Source organism: Chrysoperla carnea, chromosome 1, assembly GCF_905475395.1.
Source record: "Chrysoperla carnea chromosome 1, inChrCarn1.1, whole genome shotgun sequence".
Taxonomy (NCBI): Eukaryota; Metazoa; Arthropoda; class Insecta; order Neuroptera; family Chrysopidae; genus Chrysoperla; species Chrysoperla carnea.
This window is the reverse complement of record NC_058337.1, coordinates 127,427,747-127,454,370: the sequence shown is the minus strand read 5'-3', so window position 1 is coordinate 127,454,370 and position 26,624 is coordinate 127,427,747. Positions and strand designations below refer to the sequence as shown.

The following is a 26,624-nucleotide window of genomic DNA, read 5'->3' as shown; positions in this document are numbered from 1 at the left end:
TAGAGTCAATGAATATAAAGGCCCAATATTCACTGGCGAGCCGAGCCAATGTTTGCCTAACCGTGATTTGTTTGATGAGCCATAATGTGGGTTGTATATAAAAATAAACTTCTAACTAGAATTTAAATGTCTGTCTGCCTCATATTTACATTACATTTAATATACAGAAGTGAGTCTGACTATCTCTGAACTTGATTTGCTCATCAATAATTTTTGAACTTTTTGCATGGACTTTTTGAATACAGCCTAAGCCAACTTTAGTGATAGACTAATTACGTATTTTAAGTCGTTGGATACACAAAAACTGTTAGTTTATAGCCAATGCATAACTGCGGAGACTGGCTTATATGTATTAGACCGTGGGACAGAAAGGGTCCTTTTGGCGAGTTTACCAAACTTTTCTCTACGAATTTTTTCGAACCAGCTTCCACCTCAAAAATGTGGTTTCCATTTAAAAAAATGAAACTTTCCTAGTTTAGAGGATAAATGTTTTACTCAATTACGAAGGATGTATGCGATTCCCGTCTAATGATAAAAAATAATAGCGACTTTTACCTACGATTTTTGCATTGGGTGCTTAAGAAAAACCAAGAAAGTAGATTCTAGACATTTTTAGAATTTTTTTGGTGTTTTTTGAGTATTTTTATTCATTATTTACTTTCTAACCGATGTTTCAGTTGAGATCATTTTCGTATTCGATTAGCTTGCAAGTGAAGAAAATAAGTAAATTTTAGAATTTTTAATAAAGTACCAGAATTTGAAACAAAATCAATTTAACTTTCTCTATAATGTTATAACGAATTTTTAAGGAAAAGAAAATTTTCGAAAGAAGAGAGAGAATCCTCCTCAATTTAGTTGGGCTCCATTGCATTACAGAAAAAAATTACGCAGTTTAAAGGAAGGTGATTATTGTGAATGTGTCGAAGAGTTTCAAGGAAGATCAGGAGCAATGTCAGGAGTTTCGCGTATTGTCATTAATGTCTTTATAATAATGACGATAATTTAAATTTATTTTAAGGTAGTACGAGTGTCAAAGCAAGTTTAAACTTGCGGTTAAAATTTTTTGCCTCTTATTTTCAATTTCAACTTTGACGATGAATTTTGTTATAACTTCAAAAATGTAGACGAAAAATAAAAATTTTTCGATATCTGCCTTGGTTTTCGAAATATCGAAAGCTAAATAATTTTAAAAAATTTTCAATTTTCGATATTTTGAAAATTAGTCCGGGTATCGAAAAACTGGTGATAATAATTCGTACTAATTAAAATCAGAAGAAGACCCGAATTCAGAAGTTACAATTCGACTACCAGATGGCAATACTTACCATTTTTTAGAGGCAATAAAATTATTCAAATTCAAATCGGCAGTGCCGGATTAAGCCCATCGGGGGCCCTAGGCCAATAAAATTTTGGGGCCCACGTTTTTTGAATAATTGTAAAATTAATCGTTATTTTGACTATTTTGAGTTTCAAAATACATATTATCATGAAATAAATTGGTTGAAAAGAAATTTTTTCGAAATTAAAAAAAAAAAACTTGAAATTGAAAATTTTTGTTCAAAAATAATCATATCAGATTTTCGTGGGGGCCCCTGCCCGTCGGGGGCCCTAGGCCATGGCCTAGTCCGGCCTAATGGGAAATCCAGCACTGCAAATCGGGTAAATCCCGCCAACTAGCGATAAAAATTTGTACTATTTAGCAGGAAGTAGACCGCTTTTTCACTGATTACTTACCATTAATCAATACATATCTCGAATATTTTGGCTATAAATTATATTTTTTTAGGGGAACCATTATAGGAAACTTTCCCCTTTCCGAATGATCCCTTATCTGCACCTTTTCGTTCAAATTGGTTTTGAAACAAACAAAAAAAAAAAAAACATACAAAATTTATTATAAATTTTTTATTTATTTTTTTTCGAAAAATTATGATCTGTACAATAATCACTGTGCATAACATAATTTTTTGTTATTATATTTTCATCAAAATTAACAGAAATAATACAATTTATAATATTATTAATAATTTAATCGTTTTCCTAAAATATTTAACTTAATAACGATTCATATGTCATTGGTCAAAGTGTTTTCCTTTTAAGAAAATTATTAAATAAAAATTACTTTTAAAATTTTTTATTTAATAATTAACATTTAGGTACGGAAGCCCGAATGTCTCACTGTCAATTTATGAGAAAGTGGCGCTACACTAGCTTATTTTTTAAATGTGTACTACCCACAAGTATAAAACCAACTTTAAAAAAAAGCCAATAGTTCACTTTCAACAAGTGCACTTGTGACTTGTGGCATTATGGAATAACGTACCTTTTTGAAGATGCCAATCGGTGATGATTATCCTTTAATTAGACACTACCGACACTGTCTGGAATTATTAATAATTATATGTCCGGATTTAATAATAATATGATAATGTTTATAATTTGTCTTCTGTAGTTAGTTCAAAATTTTCTTTAGTATTATTTAATAAATATAATGGTTTAATTGTTGATGTTTTTCTTTTGCATCTGCATATTTATAATTTCTAACCTTTAAAAGTATTTATTAACTGTTAATCATGACGTTAATTAGGAATCTGCGTATGACAAAATACCGACATCTTCAAAAAGGTTCGTTTCCATAATGCCACAAGTCACAAGTGTATTTGTTGAAAGTGAATTAGTGACTTTTTTAAAAATTGGTTTGATGCTTGTGGATAGTGCACATTTAAAAAATAAGCTGTATCGCCACTTTCTCATAAATTGACAGTGAGCCATTCAGGCTTCCGTATTATTAGGTAATAAAATTTAAATTAATCACAAAAATATTAGACTCTCAATTTTTATTTTATTTTAAAAAAATTAAAAATATTTTTGTGAATATTTTTTCAAAATGTTGACAGTAATTTTAAAAGCAAGTATATATTTAGAACAACAAAAAATCACACGTGTAAAAAAATGAAAAATGTTTTATCGTTGATTTTCCGATGTTAGTAATAAATAGTTGTCTTACAATATCTGTGGATGTAAAAAATGAAAAATAAATCGGTGATTTTTTTTATTATTTGTTTGTTTTTTACGCATATTATTTACATTCAAGGAAAATGAGAAAATCAGTCTTATTTGTTAAAAAAAGAAAATGTTTTTATGCTTGATTAAAATTATTTGGTATTAGTTCAATGGACAAAATATTTTTCTGTTAATTGAAAATTGATGGAAAAATACAAGATGTGTTCGTTCGCGTTCAATTAGTGTTTGGTATATCCGTCAAGTTTTTATGAAAACGGTTTTTTAATTTTGGAATTATGTTCTTTATCGCACGTAATCGTTCTGATTTTTGTTGGGAGGTAAAATCAAAAAACGTGTAACAAAATAAAACTACACCAAAAACTGACCAGTTTCGCCAAGGAAGCTAAAACTTTTTTAAGCGATTCAGCTTGTCATGAATTTTGAAAATATTCAAAAATATTTTGTATTGTTTATTTTTTAATTTAAAAAAAATGAGTTGTGGAAGTGAGTTATCAGAAGTTAAAGATAATAAAGATAATTTAAAGTAAGTATAAAGGATAAGTATATAGATAATTTAAAGTAAGTATGAAGGAATTTTAAGTTATGTCATAATAAATGTCCTCATCAAACCAAATGTAGGTAATGTACCCACATATTGGGTTGACTACTAAATCAGAAGTATGTCTTTTTTGAACAATTAATTCAAATAGTAAAAACTAAAAGTAGCTATAAAATTAAATTCTTTAAAGAATAAAACAAGAATTTGACTTGAATTTAATACCTTAAATTTTCAGAAAAATATTATTAAATAAAAAAGTAAATGCGTCTCAATTTATAGTCGCAATATTATTTTATTGAAAATCATTATATTTTATTGCAAATTATTTGTCTATTATTTGACAGTCACAATTATCTGTTAGCTCCAAGCGACTCTAACAGATGGCGATGTCTGTTGACTGAATTGAGTAAGTATTTAATAGATGGCACTATGTTAAAAATACAAACGTTTTATATGAGCTACAATTTAATAGCATAACAACCACGTGTTGCTGAGGCTAATAAGTTATATCCATTTATTTAGTTTGTAACTTAGCCGGCCACGTGCTACTTAGATTGAAATTTAAGGTGTCCTCCTACTGTTCCCCATGAATAGATTACTACAATGTAATATAACCTTAACCACAGCAATGCATGGCCGGGTCTACTAGTTTTTCTATAAAATTGAAAAAAATATGTTTTGATTCGTTTTGTTAATAATTATTAATGCCAAATAATTTTTATTTTCTATTTTAATCGCATGATAATTGTATGATTTTAAAATGATAAAACAATTAAGACTGAAATATTCGTTTTAAGATCCTAAATAAAAATTTTTTTAAATATGAGCACGGTTGTATTTAGTTATATTTAATAATTTAATATACTTTAATTATTTAATACTTTTTTTTTGTTTTCTTTTGACGTTATTAACGTTTTTTATTCTTTTTTTTTCGATAAAAAGAAATAAATTTATTTCATTTAAAAAATATTTGTAATTAATATTTAATTTATTAATAACGTATATTTTTTTTTAATATAGAATTTTTTTAAATATATATATATATAATTTTTTTTTCTGATATTTTAATATTCTGTTTTTTTATACATAAAATTTTTTCGTTTCTTTCCACTTATTATCTACTTATTTATTTTTGGGGTTAATTTTTTGTGTGAGATTATTTTTATGAGCATTTTAAAATGTTTTTTTTTTTTTTTTAATGCTCGATATCTAAGATTGCCAACTGTGTTATACGGGAATGGGTTACAATTTTATGTTAAGGGATGGTTTTCTTTTTTCACAGCTAGCAATCTTAATTGACACATTTATAATTACTAATAATTAACATGTTCAGAGCGAAAATTTGAGTTATAAAATATAATACAATATGTATTGATTTTTTTAAAAATTTAATTTTAACACGATTTTTTGTTTAATTTTTTTTTATACATTTATATCGAGCTGACTAAGGCACGCTCGTTTTCTTTTTTATTTCATTTTTTTGAGCAAATCTATAACAAACATTTATTAATTGGGTCGTAATATTTAATAGAAAGTACTATTTCAAGAATTTAGTGTATAAAAATAGTCTGGGAGCGAACTGCAAAATCACTTGACCCATTGGTAACCGGCTCAAACTTTGTAATAAAGCGACAATCGAAACCGTAAGGCCTTAAACCCTACGAGACTGGGGAAGGTGGGGTGAAATTTGTAATGCCATGTGGGGATACCAACTTCACTTGAAGTTGTAGCTTTCAGTCTACCTTTTCCAGAAATAATAGGTTGCCTGGCTAACTTGGTGGTTAAAGTATGGCAACCAGAAAAACGGTGTTTTTGATATTGCGAATCCTTTAGGAGACATAATGGCAAAACCGCAAAAATTCTCCTTTTGGGGGACATTTTATACCCCTACTCACACTTCAGCACAACTCCGTCGAGGGGGAGGATCTTTAAAACAGTAAAACCTTTTGTAGTATTTCAGGCCTCCTAACCTACGTAAAAATATCTGAGGTCATCACATGGGAATGTTACGAAGATTGTCCCAAATTCTATTGGATAACTATCAAATTATAAACCTATCGAATTGAAGAGGCCGATCCGTATTTTTTAAAATTTCTTCAAAACCTAAAATTAGAGCCAAAATTTAAAATTGGGAACCAAAATTATTCAGTTTTTGTAGATTTTTCCATTCAATTTCTACCGAATCCATTTATATATTTCGAAAAAAATGTCTCTAACACAAAATGTTAGATTTTTTATAAAGAAAAACTCTTATATTTAAAGTGCTTTTATATATAAGTGCCACAAAAGAGATGCCCCTTTGTGATAAGGATAATTTTTGATTAAAACTTTATTCTGTTTCTGGTTTACCTTAAAAGAAAGAGTTCTTAAAGGGTGCTTGTGGGACATAATTTAGCAACATACAAAATTAAAATTATTAATTTAAATGATTACAACCCAATTACTGCTCTCGTTAAACTAAAAATTTTTAGGGAAAAAGTACGGGGATATTCACATCAAAATGAGTTTTTAAAATAAATATTTCTTAATTCAAGAACTTACCCTTAACGTAGCGAGCGGGGAAGGGAATTAGGAATACACACTACTCGCTTCTTTTTGTTTACATAAATAATTAAATTATTAATAAATAGGTAATTAAAATTTTTCAAGGGCAAATTCATTATTAAATAACTGCTAGAATATATTTTAACAATTTTTCTTTTTACATTGCGAGTAAAATGGTTACAAAAATTGTTTTATTTTTTACACATTTTTTCTATAAAATATTATGCCCTACAAAAGTGATGGGGGGGAACAATGATGGCAATATTTTTTTTAAATATCTAACAGTTTTTTTTTATATAATAAGCATTTTTTTTATTAATAATTTTTGATTCAATTCCTTCAGGAAGTGTTTATATATTAAACACGATTTTTTTTCTTATAAAATAGTCCATAGATTAATTTTATACTAGATATTCAATGAACAACGTCTAGTATATAATTTGTTAAGTCTATGGTATGTGTATGCGTGTATTTAAGTGGACCATAAAAGTACCATTTTATTAAAATAATAATTATTGTTTTTAAAAATTCAATAATTATCCGTTTTTAACATTTATTGTTTTTGATGGGAATTTATTTTTATGTTAAAAGTATATGAGAGATAAAACATTGAAAATTGATTAGTAAATGTATAAAATATCATTCGATTTATATCATCGTCATGTTATGGAATTATAGGAAAGCAATTTTTATATTAAATACAGAGCGTACAAAATTTATAACAAATACGAAGGGAGAAAACGCCTCGAAAAGGAAATTAGTGTGTTATTTTTTTTTAAAGCAGTGTAAAGGGAGTAAGGTACCTGAGGTAAATAAAGCCCAAAGGGTAATAAGGTCCATATTTAAAACTTCGCGGCAAAACAATCTTATCATACTTTACTTTTTACTCTGGCTATATAATGTCGAGGGTTATGTGTTTGGCCGATATGTATGTGTGTTCATTTGTTCGGACCTAGCTTCTAAACTACTTATCATAATTTGACAAATGAGGTATCGTTAGAAGTGTCTTGATCGCCCGCTGGTTATAGTTAAATTGAATATGGCTCCCTCTAGAGGGCATAAAGCTATGATAGCACTTTTCAAGTATGTATATGTAGTTGTACTTTCTCACGAAATTAAAACCCCAAAATGGTTTAAATAAAATAAAGTCCGAAAACTAATACCATCACAATTACAGAATCGAGCTCTTAAAAGTGTGAAAGCAAGTATTTTCATCGGAAATTATTACGATAAGTAAATTGTCATTACAGTCGGGTGACCTTTAAGATTAAACAGTTTTCCACAGAATCGAAAAGAGGTTCCCCGACTGTAATGATGATTTTACTTATCATAACAATTTCAGAGGAAAATATTTTCTTGTTTTCACACTTTTAAGAGCGCGATTCTGTAATTGTCGGGGTTTTAGTTTTTGAACTTTATTTTATTACGCACACACGAGTTTAGTCGGTGTAAACACTACGGTATTGGTCCGCAATCGCACGTGCCGCCATATTGTCCGTGACGAAAGAGTCTTTTTTGAAGCAACAGGTTGCTGTGTAGTTTTATAATTTTTCGTCCTAAGAAACGGTAAGTTTTTTATTTTATTTGTATACCATTGTTAATTTCGTTGGGCCTTAAATGCCGCAGGTACCTAACGAAACTTTACACTCAATTTAGGCGAGATGTGGTCATTGTAGTTATCATGTTCCCAAAATAACAGTAGTAGGACATTGAAGTGCTTGATGCAATTACGATATAAGTTCACAAAGTGTATTTTGAGTCGCTAAAACCGAACGTCTTCAGCTTTTTACTGATTTATGGGAACATTTGAATACGAACCACAGTCTCATTTAGTACAATATTTTTTGAAAGTATTGTCGAGGTTGGAATAACTAGTGGATAAACTGATTGGAATATTTCAGTTTTTGAATAAAAAATGTGATTTTTTGAAAAAGAAAGTGTTTCGATATTGATTAATCTGAATGCTCTTACAAATGTAAAATGTGAAATTTGAGAATAAATTTCTGTTACACTCTGTACCTTCAGCATTCGAGCAATATTATATTTTATAAAAATATTGCTCGAACATACTTATTCAAATGCGTACGGTATTATTATTATGAAATACTTACCGAATAATTTATGGCGAATATAACGAAAATTGTATGTTTTGTAAATTTTTTTTTTCTTGTAAAAATACGAAAAAAGTGGTTTTTGTATTTATTTTTTAAATTGTATTTTCTTTTCAGTACATAATTTTTCGTTTTTGCAATTTTTTTTTTCATTTTTTAATTGAATAAATTTAAATTCGTGTTAACACGTTTGTGTGATGAGTATAGAATTTAGGTAATTTTATAATTCATTTGCGCCTATGATTTTGCAATACCTAATCTCGGTAATAAAACTTGGATTTTATATTTTTTAAGCAGATCGGGTTTTTTTTTTGTCTTATTTCTCTGTGTTAATATGCCTGCGTTCAAGATCCGATTAAAGGTAGAGAATTACTTTAAAAAAAGGAAATTATTCCTTATAAAATTATTAACAAATTAGTAGCAAAATTTTAACTATAATAGATATATTAGAATTTCTATTAAATCTATACGTAAATAATAGTTTAAAGAAACTAAAAAGCACACTTTTGTAACTAGCTTTCAGTAAATTCAAAAAATTCATTTTATCTTAAAAAAGCGTGGGGTGCAAAATTTCAATTACTGTAAATATTTTATAAGCAGATATTGGTAAAAGTAAAATCATTATAAAATATCTTAAAAAGCACCCCACGCTTTTTTATAAAATGATTTTTTTGAATTTACATAAATTATTTTCAGCTAGTTACAACAGTTTTTTTAAACTATTATTAATTTTGTATTTTTTAGTTTTTTAGACTATTATTTTATTTATCAAAAATTCAGTAGAAATATGGCGGGAGCGCAAATAAATGTATATATTTTCAGATATGGAAATCGTTAATCCTGAACATATTGATAATCAAATAAACTTGTTAAATAATTGTATTGTCATCGGTACTTGATAAGTAAGCCAAACTTCGAGTTAATCGGACGTTTTGAAGGGGGTCAAAATCATATTCGAAGTATCCGTTTCCCAGACTCAAAAAAATTCTGTAAACAAAAAACCGCTGTTTTATCAAAGATAGCGATAACATTATGGTGCTGAAATCTGAATTGACAAACCCAATAAAGATAATAAAAATTCTATAGCCCTCACACAAACGGATCGACCTAGAAAGACTCAATAAATATAAATGATTATAAGAATAATATTAATATAATAATAATAATAATAATAAATTTTTTGTTTTGTTTATAATTTATATTTTTTTTTAAATGTATATATAATATAAATATTTATTTTGGTGGAGCTGGGGCAGTGGAGATATGATGTGGCTTAGCCGCAGTTGTAAAACCAATTTCAGACATACGTTCATCGATTGGAATTCGATCGTCGTATAATGTTGGCGCTTGTAATATAATACCAGCTGTACCAACTAATACAGCCAATGTAAATATCCATAAGAATAATCTATCTAATACCATTGCTACATATTTCCAATCTTCTTTTACCTATTCAGAAGAAAAAAAAAAACATAACAAGAAAAACATGAAAAATAAATAAAAATTCTATTTTATTATTTATTACTTTCTAAATACGTATGGAAAGAAAAACTTCATATCAATTTTAATTTATTTGTTTTGTTTGTTTTTTTTGGAACTTGCTTGAAATAAAATGTAAAGTTTTGTTTTAAAATGTTCGGTGTTTTGTGCTACCAATTGTTCGCGGTTAACACGCGTTGAGGAACGCGAAGTTAAAAAGGAGAAATGAAATTTTCATTTTCAATGATCGACATCACCTCGAAATATAATATTGTAATTTAGTCGGGTATAGGCCTGCGGCGGACTCCAAATTTTACCAGCGAACCTTCGAAATTTGGCAACCCCACAAAACCAAGCCCCCTTGATAATACATGTTGTAAAACACCTTTCAACAAAATAGACACAACTTTCACCATTCGGAACTCTCCAAAAAATTAGAAAAACTCCCCAAAACTACGTTTTTCAGTTTTACACATGCAAGAAAGATGGAATTTTCAACAATCGACTCAAAATAAAGTTCCGGAAAATCGGAAAAACTCCCCAAAATTACGTTTTTCAGTTCTATATACATGCTGGAAATATGCAGTTTTTTGTACTCGAACTATTCTGTTAAATTGACTTTATTTCGAGTTGTTTGTTGAAAATCCTAGTTTTTAACTCCCGAACCAAAAAGAAGGGGTATCATAAGTATGAATGTTAAGTGCGTGTCTGTCTGTCTGTCTGTGGCAACGTAGCGCCTAAACGGATGAACCGATTTTTATTTGTTTTGTATCGTTTGAAAGGTTATTTAATGGAGAGTGTTCTTGGCTATATTTCAAGTGAGAGTTTAGGATTCCGTTTCCGAAAAATTTGTCGAGGATTTTTCAAATTTTATAAATTTCTCTTGTCTAGCATGTATAGAACTGAAAAACATAGTTTTGGGAGGTTTCCCGAGTTTCTGTGGGGTTAAGGTGTGGGTAATCAAATTTTTCGGGTTGATCGTTTAAAATCCCATCTTTTTATTAAATATAGAACTGAAAAACGTAATTTTCAACATATATTATCAATTGGATTTAATTTGTGCTGTTGGAAGGTTACTCATTTTCTAAAGCACTTTTTGGGGGTGAATCGCAGGCCTAGTATCGTGGTCGTTTCCAGCAATATACAACTAAGTCTGACTTCTAAGATGACTGTGCGAAGAACAAAATAGTACATAATTTTCATGAAAAAATTGGCTTATATTATGTAGTTATGGCTAAGACCATTAAGAACATACAGACTGAGCAGCGCCTATCTTTCCGTACAGTGAGAGGTGTGCTATCATCTGAGGTAATTTCTTGGGTCAGCTAGGGACATTTAGCAAAATAAAATAGGGAAATATATGAAAAAATATACATTGAATATAGAGACATTTATAAAAAAAAAACATATATTTAATGCCAAATTTTCATATCGTGATTTCACTGATTTTTTTTCGCCTTTTGACTAAGAATACTTATCACGTATCATTTTACATTTTTTCTTACGAATCGACAATGACAAGTATGACAACAACACTTTGTTTTGACATTTCCATACCGCCGTCATGTTGAATTTGACCCAAGCAATTACCTCAGCTGATGGCACATGCTTTAAATCGTTTGACGCTCAATCCATGTATTTAATGGTCTAAGAGTTATGGGTACCGTAAAATATGAAGTCATTTGATATGGAGAGTTCAGTATGAACAGTCTATTTCACTTAATCCTTAATTAAAAATTCTGATAGATATGAATTCTGTAATTGTTAAAAATTCCTACATTAAATTAAATGCGTTATGTTTGTTTCTTGTTTTAAAAACTTAAAGTAGCATCCAAAAAATAAAAAAACACTACTAATAAAATCGGTTTGTAGTTTGTCACTTAAATGTTAAAGTTTTCTCAATAACATTTCATCATGGTGCGGTATAGTGTACACACTACACACATATACACAAACAAATTGGCCAATTTCCAACACTATAAAACTATACAAGTGAAATGAGACATTGAAAATATACTGTTATTAGTTTCTGCTTTCTTTTTTTTTCTTTTTTAACCAACTAAAACTTACGGATACTAGGTTATGAACAAAGAAAAAAATACACACACCGGCACAGAATTTCGTCCAGATCGAAATACTCGCGATTTTAAAACACTGAGCTGACCTTTACTGATTTAAATATGAAATATGCAGGAAGGTGTGTATACATTATCTTAGAATATATAATTAAACAAGTGAAAACAAACAACCGACTGGGTTAATTGTTGAAATACCATGTATAGGCAGTGTTGATTATGCAATCCTTTGTTTTTTTACGTCTTGTAAGTAAAGAAAGATAGCCACTCTTACACACAAAGTAATAAGAGTATCTTTTTTCCCATTTTCTCAGTATACAGAGCAATAAACAAACACATACATAAATAGAAAACTTGTATACTTGATACTATACAATACACGTGTACATACAATATTTATCCTAACTTAATTTGCGCCCTCACAGGTAAAGAGTGACGTTTACGAAAAAATGTTTCCAAGAAAAATTGTTTATTTTCTTATAAGCTTTTGTTCTATCTCTAGAGGTTTATGCTTTAAAATTTCAGCTCGGTATCTCTTTTCGTTTTTGAGTTATCATTCTTTTCGTTTTTGAGTTATCATGTTGCAAGATAGACGGACAGACAGACGGGCGGACAGCCGAAAATGAACTAATTAGGTGATTTTATAATGTACTTTTATTTGATATGTCATGCTTTTTTATTTGATACCCCATTTGGATATATTTGATTTTGTACGATTATTCATCCCCACTTTCTCACTCCACTTTTTCAACTCCCGATGGTTAAAAACAGATAAAAACATTCGTTGAAGCTGGTTGTATATCTTGTCAATATTTGAGCTTAATCGATGCAAAATATTTTAAGTTTTTGAAGAACAATCAGTCCAATCCCTTATTCTTCTATAATATGCATGTATTATACATAAAAACCTTCTTCTTTAAAGATCATAGTTTTAAAGATCGAAGTATACATAGGAATTAGGGATAGACAGACGGAAGCGACTTTGTTTTATACTATGTATTGATATTTGATAATTCTCTTTGGGCAAAATTCTGTGTCGGTTAGTGTATCTATAGCATTGAGAAACAGTAATAATTTCATTCAATGTTAATGGTTAAATTGTTGTATTACGGATAAACAACTTATTATATTTGTGAAAATAAAATTTTGGGAAATAATCAAATGCATAACATTTGGCAGTAAATTTTTATATGAGAAGTAATAATAGCGAAATTTCTATAATTCATTTTATCTGATTTGATGTTTTTCTTGATAATTTTTATATTAAATGAAAGTCACTGGAAACATAATACGCAGAAATGTTTTGTTTTTGTAGTAATCTTACATTTAGGTCACTCCTTCACACTATGATAAACACATCCTCTATTTAATTGGATGAATTTAATTTTGACGAATATATTTTTATTGATTTAATAATATAAGAGTAGGTTAATTATCTCGTAAATGGCTTCAGATCCAAATTTGGGAAAGAACATTTATTCTCAGCTTATTCAGGAAGCGAAAGTTTTGTAGAAGATAGACGAATGCGTTTTTTAACCTCATGATTACTTTTGTCCCATATATTTACAACCGTTGAGCACATTTGACATATGGAAAAAATTTTGTTTTTCTTAAATTTTAACTTGAATATTAAACTACCCGATAAGTTAACCTAATAGTTTTTCAAAATTTCCCTTACATGGCACATAAAATACCATAGTTTGTGATTTTTCGTCAATTAAAATTCAAAATGAATGTCCCATATTTGGGACAAAAGTTATCAAGTGATGTAAAAATGAACTAAGTGGCTGGTTATCATGAGATTATATATAAAACTTAACTTACCCTAGTTGATTCCTCTTCACGTTTAGTATGATCAGCAATAAATCGTACACCATCAATTGCTTTATGTACTTCGGGACAATGATGCCATGAATGTAATGCATGTAATCCACATGTAATATGAACACCACCATTATTTCCACCATTCATGGCAGCACGATCGGTTGCATCATGAAGACCCGTTGCAGGTCCACCCGTTGCACCACTTGCTAAATCACTTAATAGACAACCCGTAGTGATTGTTGGTGGAGGTGTTGTACCATGTATACGACATGAACTTAATGTACTAGCTTCTAATTCTCTGTATCATCAAATAAAAACAATAATTAATTAAACAGGTTACAGGTCGAAACATGTCACATGTGTTAGTAAACATAAAAGTGGACGAAGTAAAAAAAATTGTGATATTTCTAGTTTTTTTACCTTTTTTATTTCTCAAGTCCCGAGAATTCTCGACTAGGATTTTTCGAGTTACTCGAGTACCTATCTATTTGAAATGTTATATATTTAAACGAGCAATTCTTGTATATATATATCATCAATCTCGGAAACAGCTCCAATGATTTTCATGAAAATCAGTATGCAGAGGTTTTTTGGAGCGAAAAATCGATCTAGCTAGTTTCATTTTTAGAAAATGTTGTTTTTACGTGTTTTCAGGAAAATACAAACTGAAAAATGCAACTCTTACTGCCACATATTGGCGAGTATTACCATTATTTTTTTTAATTGGGAGGAACTAACAGGAGTTTTTCCCTCGTCTCGACTAAAGATAAATTCCTCGAGAACTCGAAGCGAGAAAACTCGAACAGAAACTCTAGTTTTCTATAAATATCAATCGACCATCTGATGAAACGATCATCGTAATAAAATTTCATTTGTCTTTGAGTACCCAGACATTCTCATAAAACTATCCATCTATAAAATGAAGCTCATTAACTTTATGGCTAATAATACCCCACCATTACTTAAAGAGTAACATATTTTTTATTTATTTTATAAACAAAAATATATAAATTCAATATGCACACGTACCTGGGTGTTAGTTCATCACGTGAACCAGCACTAGGGAATGGATCCTGTAGATCTTGTTCACTTTGTGCACTATAAAAACCACCTGGATCTCTTAATTCTAGACCATTACACGTTCGTACCATAACACGATGGTGTAATGCAGGCGTGCTACCAGATAAACTATAAAATAAAACAAATATTATCATAATTATATATTATCTCATGTTTGTGTAGTATATTTCTAATAAATTGAATAAATTGTTAAAAGCAGGTACTATAATATTCTGTAGGTACACACTTTGGCAAAAAGTAGTTTTTATACCATGTATATATGAAATATATTAAGGTATACTAAGTTCTGTCCCAAGTTTGTAACGTTTAAAGTGATTGTAAACCTACAGTATTGTAAAAAAGTTTTGGTTTATTGCACGGTACATACATATAAACAAAATACATGCTTTGTAGTCAAGTAATGAGTTATTTTTAGCTTTACAATATCATGCAACTACAAAAATGTATAATATATTGTATGCAAGTGATGCTTATAAATTTGATAATATAGATATCTCTCTTCAATCATCAATACTTGTCTAACTAATAGTCGTCTCTGTTCATCAAATGATGGATCTTCGTTGAACTCATAATTAAATTAAAATTTTCTTTATATATCATCGGCAACCTGATATTTTTATGGTATTACTATAAACTACAAGATTTTTTAAATATTTTAGATAGTTTTTATCACACTCTAGATTTTTTGATATAGAAAAATCCAATTGAAAAGGATAACCTATACGATTCATCATTTTTTCACCCAACTTTGGACGATAAAATAATAATAAAAGGCCCGATGCCCTCTATGCATTGCTGCCATGGGCCAGTGCCTATAGAGTGTTTTATTATAAATCCATCACTGACTATATAGAATTGTTATTACGTCACCAATAAAACCAAATAAAATTTTCATTTTAAGTGTAAAATACTTAAATTTCGTATTATTATTGGTGAGAGATGTTAAAACTTTAATATCCTTTGAGTAGTGGTTTTCCAATGTCCTAAACATATGTGTATTTTAAGTAATAACTAAATGTTATACAGGGTGTTATAGGAAGAATAGTAAATATTTTAGATACAAAAGTCTCATATATAACCTTGCTTTTTGTCACTCTTTAAACTTAAAATTCAACGAAATTAACTTGACACAAATATTTTTTTTCTTTCTTAAATCATTCAAAATCATTAAAACTTTTGTATTATTATATTTTTTGAAGTGGAACTTCTTTACGTGCACCAATCAAAAAGGTAATACCGAGAGTGAATTGGTAAAAATATTGGGTCATCATATTAGAATGTTACGAAACTTGAAACTTCACTTTTTATTTGTCTTCTCACTGTCGAATATTAACAATAATTTAATTTTCCATTCAAAGGCAGCACTAATGTTCTAAAATTTTGTAATAGTTCAATTTTTGTTCACAGATAGCGCTCGTGTATTAAAATTTAACAATAGTTCTATTTCCCATTCACAGATGGCAATTTATTGCCATTTTAGAGTGAAATTTCACGTCTGTCTTGGGTCCAACGACCAAAGCCGTATTTTTTAATTTCTCTACTATAATATCGTTAACGCATGAATGTACTTATATAAGCATAAAATTGTGCTTTTATTCTCAAGCTAAACAGAAAGACGGGGTTGCCATCATTCCTGTCACGCTTGACAACAGGACCCATATTTGTAGGCACTTTTGTGATTACTGAATTTCTATGTAATGCTTGCGAATTGGACCAATGTTTACACAAACGTTTATGGTTATTCCGTGTTCCAGAATAAGTACCTAAAGTATTTACTATTCTACCTGAAACACCCTATAAAATATTTTGTAATAAAACTTAAATAGTTATCATTTTTATTATATTTATGTAATAATCATTTTAAGTAAGGTTTTTTGATTAATATTTTATATCAATAAAATACATAGAACAACAACTTAAATATGTTTTTAAAACAATAAATTTAACCATAATAATAACGATAATATAATAAAAACAGATGTGTTTTTTTGTGTTTATAAAAAAAAACAAACAAATAACTTGAATTGTTATTATATAAAATTGTCAGAAAAAAATTATAATAAAAAAGAATTTTTCAAATGAAAATATCTATATTTTCAAATATGGTGTCTGTTATTTAGATTACACTTTCTTTTTCGTAAATTTTTGAACGGTTTTATGGATATTTTCACTCTTAACTTATTTCATAAATGCTTATATTAATTAATAATTTTCTTTTTTATTTGATATTTAAACTATTTAGTTTTATTAATATATAGACGAAAAATTATAAAATAGATTAAATAAGAGTGTACATAAAATATAGTAATAGGTATAGACTGGCCAATCTAAATTACGAGCCATAGTCAAGATACAGCAAACCAATATATGTAAAAAGTCGTAAATTTTCCGTAGAATTCAATGCACTATTATACCTAATAACCTAAAAAAACTGTTTTCGAGCAACTTTGGCAGCCATTTTGAATATCATCCCGTAATTTAAAAGTGTAAAAAAATAGTGTATTGAATTCTACGGAAAATTTACGACTTTTTACATGTATTGGTTTGCTGTATCTCAGTTACTAAAATTTAACAATGTGTTCAAAATAGATAGACTAGACTAAAAATAGATTAAATAAGAGTGAATTAGTAAATTTTCAAATAATTTTGCTAATTTTTAGGAAGTAAAAGTAATTTTGGAAATGCAGAGATAGGTAAGGCACATTGTAATACATTGAAAATCGAAATTTATTTTATTAAGGGTGTATGACCATGATAGCAATGTTTAATTTAAAGACTCAAAATTTTTTAAAGGTAGACTTTTACTCAGGGAATATGTATACTTGAGTTGTTTTATCGAGGCCAACTTTTTTAACTTTAAATTGTGTTTTCGAGCCTAATAGTACCATTTAATTGATTCGAATTTATATTTTTGTTAAATAATAAGTTATTTTAAATCAGAACTAAAAGATCGAACTACTTAAATTAAACTGTGTGCTTTAAAAATGTACTTTGTTTTTTTAAATGTTGGCCTCGATAAAACAACTCAAGTAAAGTTAATGAAAATTTTTAAGAATCGTTGAAAATCGATATAAAATACATTGACTCTTATGGAGAAGTTTCAAAAAACGACATATTTTGAAAGTTTTTGATAATTGTCACTTGGAAGGAATGAAAACAAATTAAAAAAAAAAATTTTTTTTTTGAATAGAGAGTAAGCATATTATTAATGACACAGAACAGAAAAAAACCAGGTGTCCTTATCCATATAAAGAAATGTAGGAGCAGGGTTAATTTAGGGTTGAAATTATTTTTATAATATTTCCATTTTTATACCATGTATATATGAAATATGCATAGTATATTAAGTTTAGTCCCAAGTTTGTAACGCTTAAAAATAGTCATAGGTGTTCATAAAATCACCTAATTAGTCCATTTCTGGTTGTCCGTCCGTCAGTCTGTGGGCACGATAACTCAAAAACGAAAAAAGATATCGAGCTGAAATTTTTACAGCGTACTCAGGACGTAAAAAGTGAGGTTAAGTTCGTAAATGAGCATCATAGGTCAATTGGGTCTTGGGTCTGTAGGACCCATCTTGTAAACCGTTAGAGATAGAACAAAAGTTTAAATGTAATCCTTATCAAAAATTAAACAACTTTTGTTTGAAACATTTTTTCGTAAACATCACTGTTTACCCGTGAGGGCGCCAATTAGGCGGAAATTTTATAATATGTACTATACTTGATTATCAGTCATGTATGTGTCACATGTTTGTATGTGTAATGTGATAAAGAAATCAACACTGATTATGCATGGTATTTCAACAATTAACTCAGTCAATTGTTTGTTTTCACTTGTTGATAATGAGTTTTGTTATAACTTTATGAATGTAGACGAAAAATAATAATTAAATTTTTCGATATTTGGTTTTCGAAATTTCAAAAGCTGAATATAATTAAACAAAATTTTCAATTTTCGATATTTTGAAAATTACGCCAGATATCGACAAATTATATTCTTACTTTTTTTCTTATATCGTTAAGCTATAACAAAATAATTCACCATCACAAATGAAAATAAATATTTTTTAAATTTGTGGCCTCACTACCGTACTCATACATCCTTAAATGAAGAATTTATTGGTAAATTTATATTTTATGGCGTCAATCAATTTTAATCACCCGTTATTTGTACAATTAATTATCTGGAGATAATATGTTATAATTTTATTATCACGAAAGTAATTTTATAGCTCTGCGCGACAAATAAAATTTCACTAAAAAATCCGTGTGTTTAACAAGCGATGGTGGTGTAATGGTCAGCATAGTTGCCTTCCAAGCAGTTGATCCGGGTTCGATTCCCGGCCATCGCATTATTTTTATCCTTATTTTAAAATACTAGTTTTGAGCTTGTAAATTATCTTTTCCGCATTATAGTAGAACTATTCAAACTAACTTATAAAAAACATAATACAAAAAAATTAGTAATTTTATTTCTTATAATATTTCATAAAATTTAACTGTTTTAGCACAATGGGGGATAAAAATCAATTTTATCGTTTTAAGAAACATAAAAAAAAACTTTAAAAGAATCTGAAAAGTATAAGAAAAATAACAATAATTGAAGTACAAGTTATAAATTACTTTAATGATTTGATATTTTTATCATTTATAAGGGTGAACAAAATGTTATACATTTATATAGAGTTTTCCAAAATTAAGCATCTGTATGTATTAAAACTATAATTTATTTAACATTTTTTTATCGGAGCAAGTGAGAGAGTTCGTGGTGCAGATGTTTCTAGTTTTTAATAAACAATAAATTGTTAATTCAATGAAACGTTTAATGCTAAAGTTGACTTAAAAAATTAATAAATAGGCAACTTGAATTACGTATACGTTATACATGAATAATAGTTTTCGATTATTTGACAAACACATCATTTACGTCATACAAGTTGCCTATTTACTAATTTTTAAAGTGAACTTTAATATTGATTGTTTCATTGAATTAAAAATTTATTGTTTATTAACAAATATAAATATTTGCACGACTAACTCATGCGTTACTAATATGAGAAACACATTCCATGAGGTTCTTGCAAAATGCGAGCAAAAATGCTAATAATTACGCTTCTCAATAATGTTGTAAATTTTGAGATACCCGATAAATATTTTAATGATTATAATCAAAAGTGAAATACGTTTTTTGTCATTTTCAATTGCTAAATGAATCAATTAAATATTAAAAAACATTTTCGTTTTCATATTTTCTACATTGAATAAAAAATGTTAAATTAAAAGTTACAGTGAGGTTATTGTGAATATTTTATATTAATTTTCGATTATAATTTTATTTTATGTCAATATTTAGTTTACCTATATGTATCATATTAAAAAGATCAATTATAATCGAGAGACCATGATGTAAATAAATATCGTATGCATGATTAAAAAGTAAAGAAAAACAAAAAAGTAATTTTAATTTTATGTTCAAAACATTGATTAATGATAAATAATACTCTAGTTTTTATCTGATTTAGAAAAACAAAATGACAGCCCATGTCTTTTCTAAATCTGAGAGTGAAATGCCTACTGACTATTTCTAATAAGAATTTCAGTTAGAAATCAATAGTTTAGTTATGGTACATGGCGAGGAATTTGTTTCGGTGACTTGATCGCTAATGGACCCTCCGATGCCCATCATATCGAAAATATGTTTCTTATTAATAGAATCTATACTTCTTATTGATGTTGCTAAAAACGAATAGAATTTTCTAGAATTTCTTTCCTTTTTCGAGAATCTTCCAGAAGACCACTAGGTAAAATTACCTACCAATTTTCAATTGCCTATCTTTTTTAGCTTTGGAGATGTTCACAAAAAAAATTTTCAAAGAAAAGTTTATTTTTTTATAAGGAATAACTTACGGACCCAAGACACAATTGACCTATGTTGCTCATTTACGAACTAAAACTCACTTTTTACGTCCTGAGCACGCTATAAATTTCAGTTTGTCGGACAGACAGACGGACAACCAGAAATGGACTGTTTAGGATATTTTATGAAACCTAAACCAAAATATTGTTCGTAGCATTAATATTCTTAAGCGTTACAAACTTAGGGCTAAACTTAGTATACCTTGATATCTATTTCATATATACAGGGTTAAAAATGATTGGAAATGGAGTGCAGTTGTACAAAACAAAAACATTTTTCGACCTTTTCGACGTTATATAACCTCCCTGCCATTTTTGCCTGACACGTATTGTGTTATCGATATCTATCTTTTAACATCATACGTCAGGAAAAAAATGGACTCACGGTCAAAAAATCATGGTATAAAAAAATTCTTACATATATAACACAACTGAAAAATGTTTTTTTATCATCATCAAAACTTAATGACTACACAATGAACGAATATATTTTTAACGGAAAAGTTTATAAAAAACTCAATAGTGCTTCATCCAAAGTGTAATTTTGTGGAACTAATAAGATTTGTGAATAAATTTAGTGGAAATATAAATCATATGAATTAAAAAAAAAAATTGTTTACCTGCGTCTCTCAACTTGATAATGTGGCCGCTGCATAACGAGCAGTCGTGGCAGGATGTGAATAAAAACACGTCGCACCCATGGTGCCATTACGTGTGTTTGTGGTGACCGGAAATGGACATTTAAAACTACCACCGTGACACATATACTACATTAGAAAAAACAAACAAACCATAATTAAATGAAAGCTTATTAAAAATAGTTTAAATATATAATTTATTTTTTATATTGATAGCATTCCAATGTTTTTATTTCTAATCTTACTTGATTTCGATTTTCGATTTCGATTCTTTTTTAGAATTATCTGCTATACAGGGTACGTGTTAAAGTAATTTTCGAATAGTTATTGGAAACTAACTATGTTCCTATCGTACGTTATCATTTGGACTTGTTTGCTGGTAGGAAGATAAAACTAAAAAAAGTGTAACAAAAAAAACGACACCAAAAACCGACTATTTTCACCAAGGTCATCTAGGAAACTAGCACATTTTCAAGCGATTCAGCTTGCTATGAATTTTAGAATATGCAAAAAAATTTTCATTAAAAAATCAGTTGTGAAAGTGAGTTATCAGAAGTTAAAGATAAGAGAAATAATTTAAAGTAAGTACAAGGAAATTTTATGTTATGTCATAATAAATATCTTGATTAAACCAAATGTAGGTAATGTACGCACATTTGGGGTTGACTACTAAATCAGAAGTATGCCTTTTTTAAACTAAGGTCCTACCGAACAAGGAGTGTATTTAGACATATTTTGACCCACTGAATCCGAATTTTAAAGTTACTCATCGATTAGAATGGGAAAAAAATTGTTATAAAAAAATAAGTTGTTTATACGGCCATAAACTTTTGAAATGTTTTTAAACAATTTTGTCCCATATTTCATGTTTATTCTACATGAAAAAACAAATATTGCTTCTTTAGTTTGTCTTGATACGGTCAATAGAACCGGAGATATGGTTAAAATTGTAAACAAAAATGATAGTGCATAAGGTCAGCGCGCAGCGCTTGGTTTGAAACGTCCGTAGATTGGCCAATAAATAATATTTTTGTTCTTTAAGACACTCATTTGAAAGGAATGATTCTACATTTTAATGTTATACGCATAAAAATACGTTATATGCAATAGCAAGTTAGCACGATTGTAAGTATTAATCATTCAAGTCGAAAGCGAGCACTTTGCGAAAGAAAACTCCACATAGACGGAAATTATTCACGTCCTTAGTTAGAAGAAGACTTTTACAGTGAACACTACATATTTTACTTCAAATATCTCGAAAACCTTTCAGAACCTGAATCCATTCCTTTCAGAAATTGAAGTTATTGGTATTATTGATCAGTAAATGGGAAAGTGTTTTTCAATATTAATTTTCTAACGTCAATTAACTTTTGGGCTTTATTTAAACCAAGTCAGTTCAAATTTTAGTAAATTTTAAGAATTTTAGAATGCTATCTATATAAAAAATACATTATAAAAGAAAATCACTTACCTAAATGTATCTAAAATCATTGTAAAAAGAACAAATTTTCCTAGTAATGGTACCACTAATGACGTTGGTGGAATAATTTCGGCGAGTAAAAGGAAGAACACTGTTAACGACAGTAGAATACTAATTGATAAACTGACCTGAAACAAGAGAGAAACAAATTTTTCAAAATTAATAAATTTTTGATGGCTTGTTTTTTTTTTTATTTTTTTATAATCTCGAAGGAATATAATTTTTTTTTGTTGATGTTTCATTTTCAGTGTGAATAAACGATAATTTTGTTGTTGTTTTTTTATATTTAGTTGAAAACTTTTTAAGTATACTTTTTATCATAAAATCAAGATTTATTCATCTTGAATTTTCCGAAAAATATTTTATTTATATTTTTGTAAGACTAATAAAATTGGTAACTGGTCTTAAATATTTGATAGCTGTGAAAAATGTGTTCCTAAATAAGTGTCTACTTTGATAATATATTCAAAATGTGATACTCAAGTGAAAATAAAAAAAATTTTATATCTTGTATTTATTTATACATGGTATAATATTAGTAAGAGGACTTTTCTCATTTAGAATTGGGGAAAAAACACACTTTAAGGACGTTACCAAAAAAATGAGTGTATGCAAATATTTGAGACTTATGTACCAAATTTTGAGGGTGTACTCTATTAGAAATTGGAAAAATTAAACGAAAATTAAGAGTAAAATGCTTCGATATACACTTCACTTATAAATATAGAATCACTTATAGAATAAATAATTATTTTCTTAACACAAATGTCATTCATTTCATCACTTTAAATGTATTTTATGGGAAAACGAGTTCTGCTTGTTATATAATGTTCTTTATAGGAAAATGCTTTCTAAGCTTTTTTAAATAATGGATATTAGTTTTTCAAATTAATTCCTAAAAAATAAGCTTTGTTACATAATAAAGCATACCCTTAAAAAATACTTCAATATAGATGTTAAAAACGCAAACTTTAACAACTCAAATCTATAAATTTAACACCGTTTAAGGGGTGTTAAAAATTTACCTGTTTATAAAGCTAATTAATGATAATGCATGATTTAAAGATGATCCTAAGACAAAGGAATTTCTTGGGAACGTCCTTAAACACTTTAAAATCTTAAAAACTATATATAAATTTTTGTTTGTTTGTAATGGATAAACTCAAAAACTACTGGAACGATTTAAAAATTTATTTCATTTATAGAAAGCTACATTATCAGAGAGTAAGTAACATGGGTTGAATTTAATTTTCACAAAAGTTTCGAACTAAAAATTAAAACCCTTGAAGCTGTGAACAATAGTTGTAAAGTCTGCGGTAGTCTTTGTTTTCAAGTTGAAATTGTACATCGAAGCGATTGGGAAACTACTAGTTGCCTCACTTTGCAGGTCTCTCGCAAAGGTTTTTTAAAAAAATCAAACTCAATTCAATTTGTGAGACTCAAAGCTAGACAATAAACTTTCAAAAAAATAATTTTTATTATTTTTATGGTTTCTATACAAGTTTTTCTGAAAACTTTAAAAACACCATTTTTTGGGATGAAATCCCTGCAAAAAAAAGGAGGGACAGTTTTGTAACTTTTTAAATGTTTATTATCTATTTTTTATTATAACTAATCAAAAACTTGTTGGTTTTTAAAAATTGGTCCCGTCAAATACGAGAAAAACGTTGTACCAGTTTGAAAAACGTAATTTCGAGAAAAACGCTATTAAAGTTTATAGTCCATATACATAAGTTGGTTTATAGAAACTAGTTTCTGTATATGATTTCTATATTATACATTTTCTTCTACTTCGAATTTCTTTATAAAATCTAGTATTTCTATATTATTTACAAAGGGATACTTGCTTTTTAGAGCTTCTAGTTTTTTAACTTTTTTTAAAAATCTTTTAAAATTTATTCCAGCTTGTAATATTGCATATTTAAGGCATGTATTCAGTAAACATACGGTATATCATTGTATTTATTTATTTAATAAAAGTTATGACTTATTCAGCCATAAAAATATGTTTTTCTTAGAAATAAAATTTGCTGTTTTTTATTTGCCAATTTTATATTGTATAAAAAAAAGTTATTAATAAACATTCTAATTTCAATTTATTTCAGTCCATTTGAGCTTATTATATCGAAACGGAAATCAGAAAAGTATTTTAAATTGAAATCAATAAATAAAAGATTATGGATAAGATAAAATATTGTGTTTTTTACTGAGAAAATAATAGTGATCGCTTATAAATTTTCATATACCTACTAATTTTATAATTTAGAAGATTTATCTTGTGAAGTTATACCCACTCTAAATTTTATCTCGAAAAAATCGGTAAACTAATAAAATCACTTTGAAATTAAAATTTTTCTGATTATTTGAAATTTTAAAAGTGTCATATTTTGACTGTAACTATTTATGTTCCAGTTTGGGTACCATTTTGGGTTTCGTAAAAATCCTTGGAATTTTCGAAAAAATTTTTTAACAAAAGCTGGTATGGGAAATACTTTTGTTAAAGTTTTACCTAACAGTTAGATGCAGTTACATGTTGAAAAATTTTGCTCTAACAATTTGTCGACAATTTGCTAGATATACAATAAAACAGTTCAAAAACTTTGAAATACGGAGTAAAACTGTAAATAACAAGAAAGTGTCTATCAACAATGTTTCTTCAAATTCGAAACGGTGTGAAAAGACGTCTGCAATTCTGAAGGGAAGTATTTTCGACCACATATTTCGCATAGCAACAAGTGTTTTTGGCATGGTCTAACAGTCCTTTATAAGGAATAAATTCAAAAAACACTTGGTATACTAATATACGTAGCCCAGCGTAGGACGAAATTTTGTCAGGTCTGATTCTTGTTAGCTTACTTTGAAAAATAAATTATTAAGAATGTGCGATATTTATTTTTTTTTACTACATGCTCTAACGATCGTAATCCCTAACATAAAAAGTTTTTTTTTTACCTTTTCTTTTAAAGTTTAATGTTAATGTTGATAATAAAAATATTTTATACAAGAAAAAAGTTGTCATTTCCCTGAATTTTCTATACTTTCTGTGCCCTTAAACGTAATAGACTGTAAGATAATGATAGGTGAAGGTGCCTCTATGTATCAATTTGATTAGAATGACAAAAAGTTTTCGTGTGACTAACATATCTTGAAAAATTGGCTTAATAAGAACCGTTTTGCTTACGAAAAAGCTATCGAAAAATAGTACTTTTTGACGAATATTTAGTCTAATACAGAAGTTAATTGTATGTTCTGTGACCATGTGCTGTGTGCTATACTGTGTACACATATGAACAATAAATGATAATATTCGTTGTAGCGTTTACAGATTTAATACAATTACTATTTCTTCTTTGTCTAAGATATCGAGCTGTCTCTAACTCTGATAGACAAACCTTGACAGTCTAAAAAATTAGTCCATGAAAATTCACTCGTAAATTTCCCCACATTTTGGTCAACATTGAAATACCGAGAAAATGAGACACCCAAATATGCCATTATCTTACATTTTAATAAATTGAGATGAATCTGAGAAAAAATTATTTCATTAAATTTTTCTTTCAAATTTGTACAATTTTTTTATTAAGAACTTTTTCTCGTTCTTATAGAAACTTATTCAATCAGAAAACCACTTATTGATGAAAATAATAAATAAATTTTATAAAATTAGAATCTAATAAAAATTTATAATATATGTATATAAATTTTATTGAAATTGACATCATATTTATTTATTTTATGATAGAAAAGCTGGCAACGCCACGACAATACTGATTTCAAGACAGTTATAGATGAAGGACGTTTGACAACCTGAGGTGGTTTTTCTACTGCTTTTACTAGTGCGCATTACCAAAGAAAGAAAATTATAATTTCAAGACAGTTTTCAAGGCAGAAATATAAATTATAATCGCAAGACAGT

The 26,624-nt window shown here is 28.2% G+C and overlaps 1 protein-coding gene and 1 non-coding gene across 2 annotated transcripts in view; one reads left to right on the top strand and one right to left on the bottom strand.

The window, feature by feature from the left end:
• Nucleotides 1-9,450: 9,450 nt before the first annotated feature.
• LOC123294589 (acetylcholine receptor subunit alpha-like) overlaps nt 9,451-26,624 on the bottom strand; it is a 204,323-nt gene continuing 187,149 nt past the window's right edge. Inside the window, exons 6-10 of the mRNA XM_044875670.1 lie at nt 22,700-22,836; nt 21,211-21,357; nt 14,625-14,783; nt 13,596-13,893; nt 9,451-9,666 (exon numbers count right to left, since the gene is read on the bottom strand). Of these exons, the coding sequence (XP_044731605.1) occupies nt 9,451-9,666; nt 13,596-13,893; nt 14,625-14,783; nt 21,211-21,357; nt 22,700-22,836 (957 nt within the window). The remainder of the gene's footprint in view (nt 9,667-13,595; nt 13,894-14,624; nt 14,784-21,210; nt 21,358-22,699; nt 22,837-26,624) is intronic.
• Nucleotides 18,955-19,026, top strand: Trnag-ucc. Its single transcript has one exon. It is a non-coding gene; the product is annotated as a tRNA-Gly (tRNA).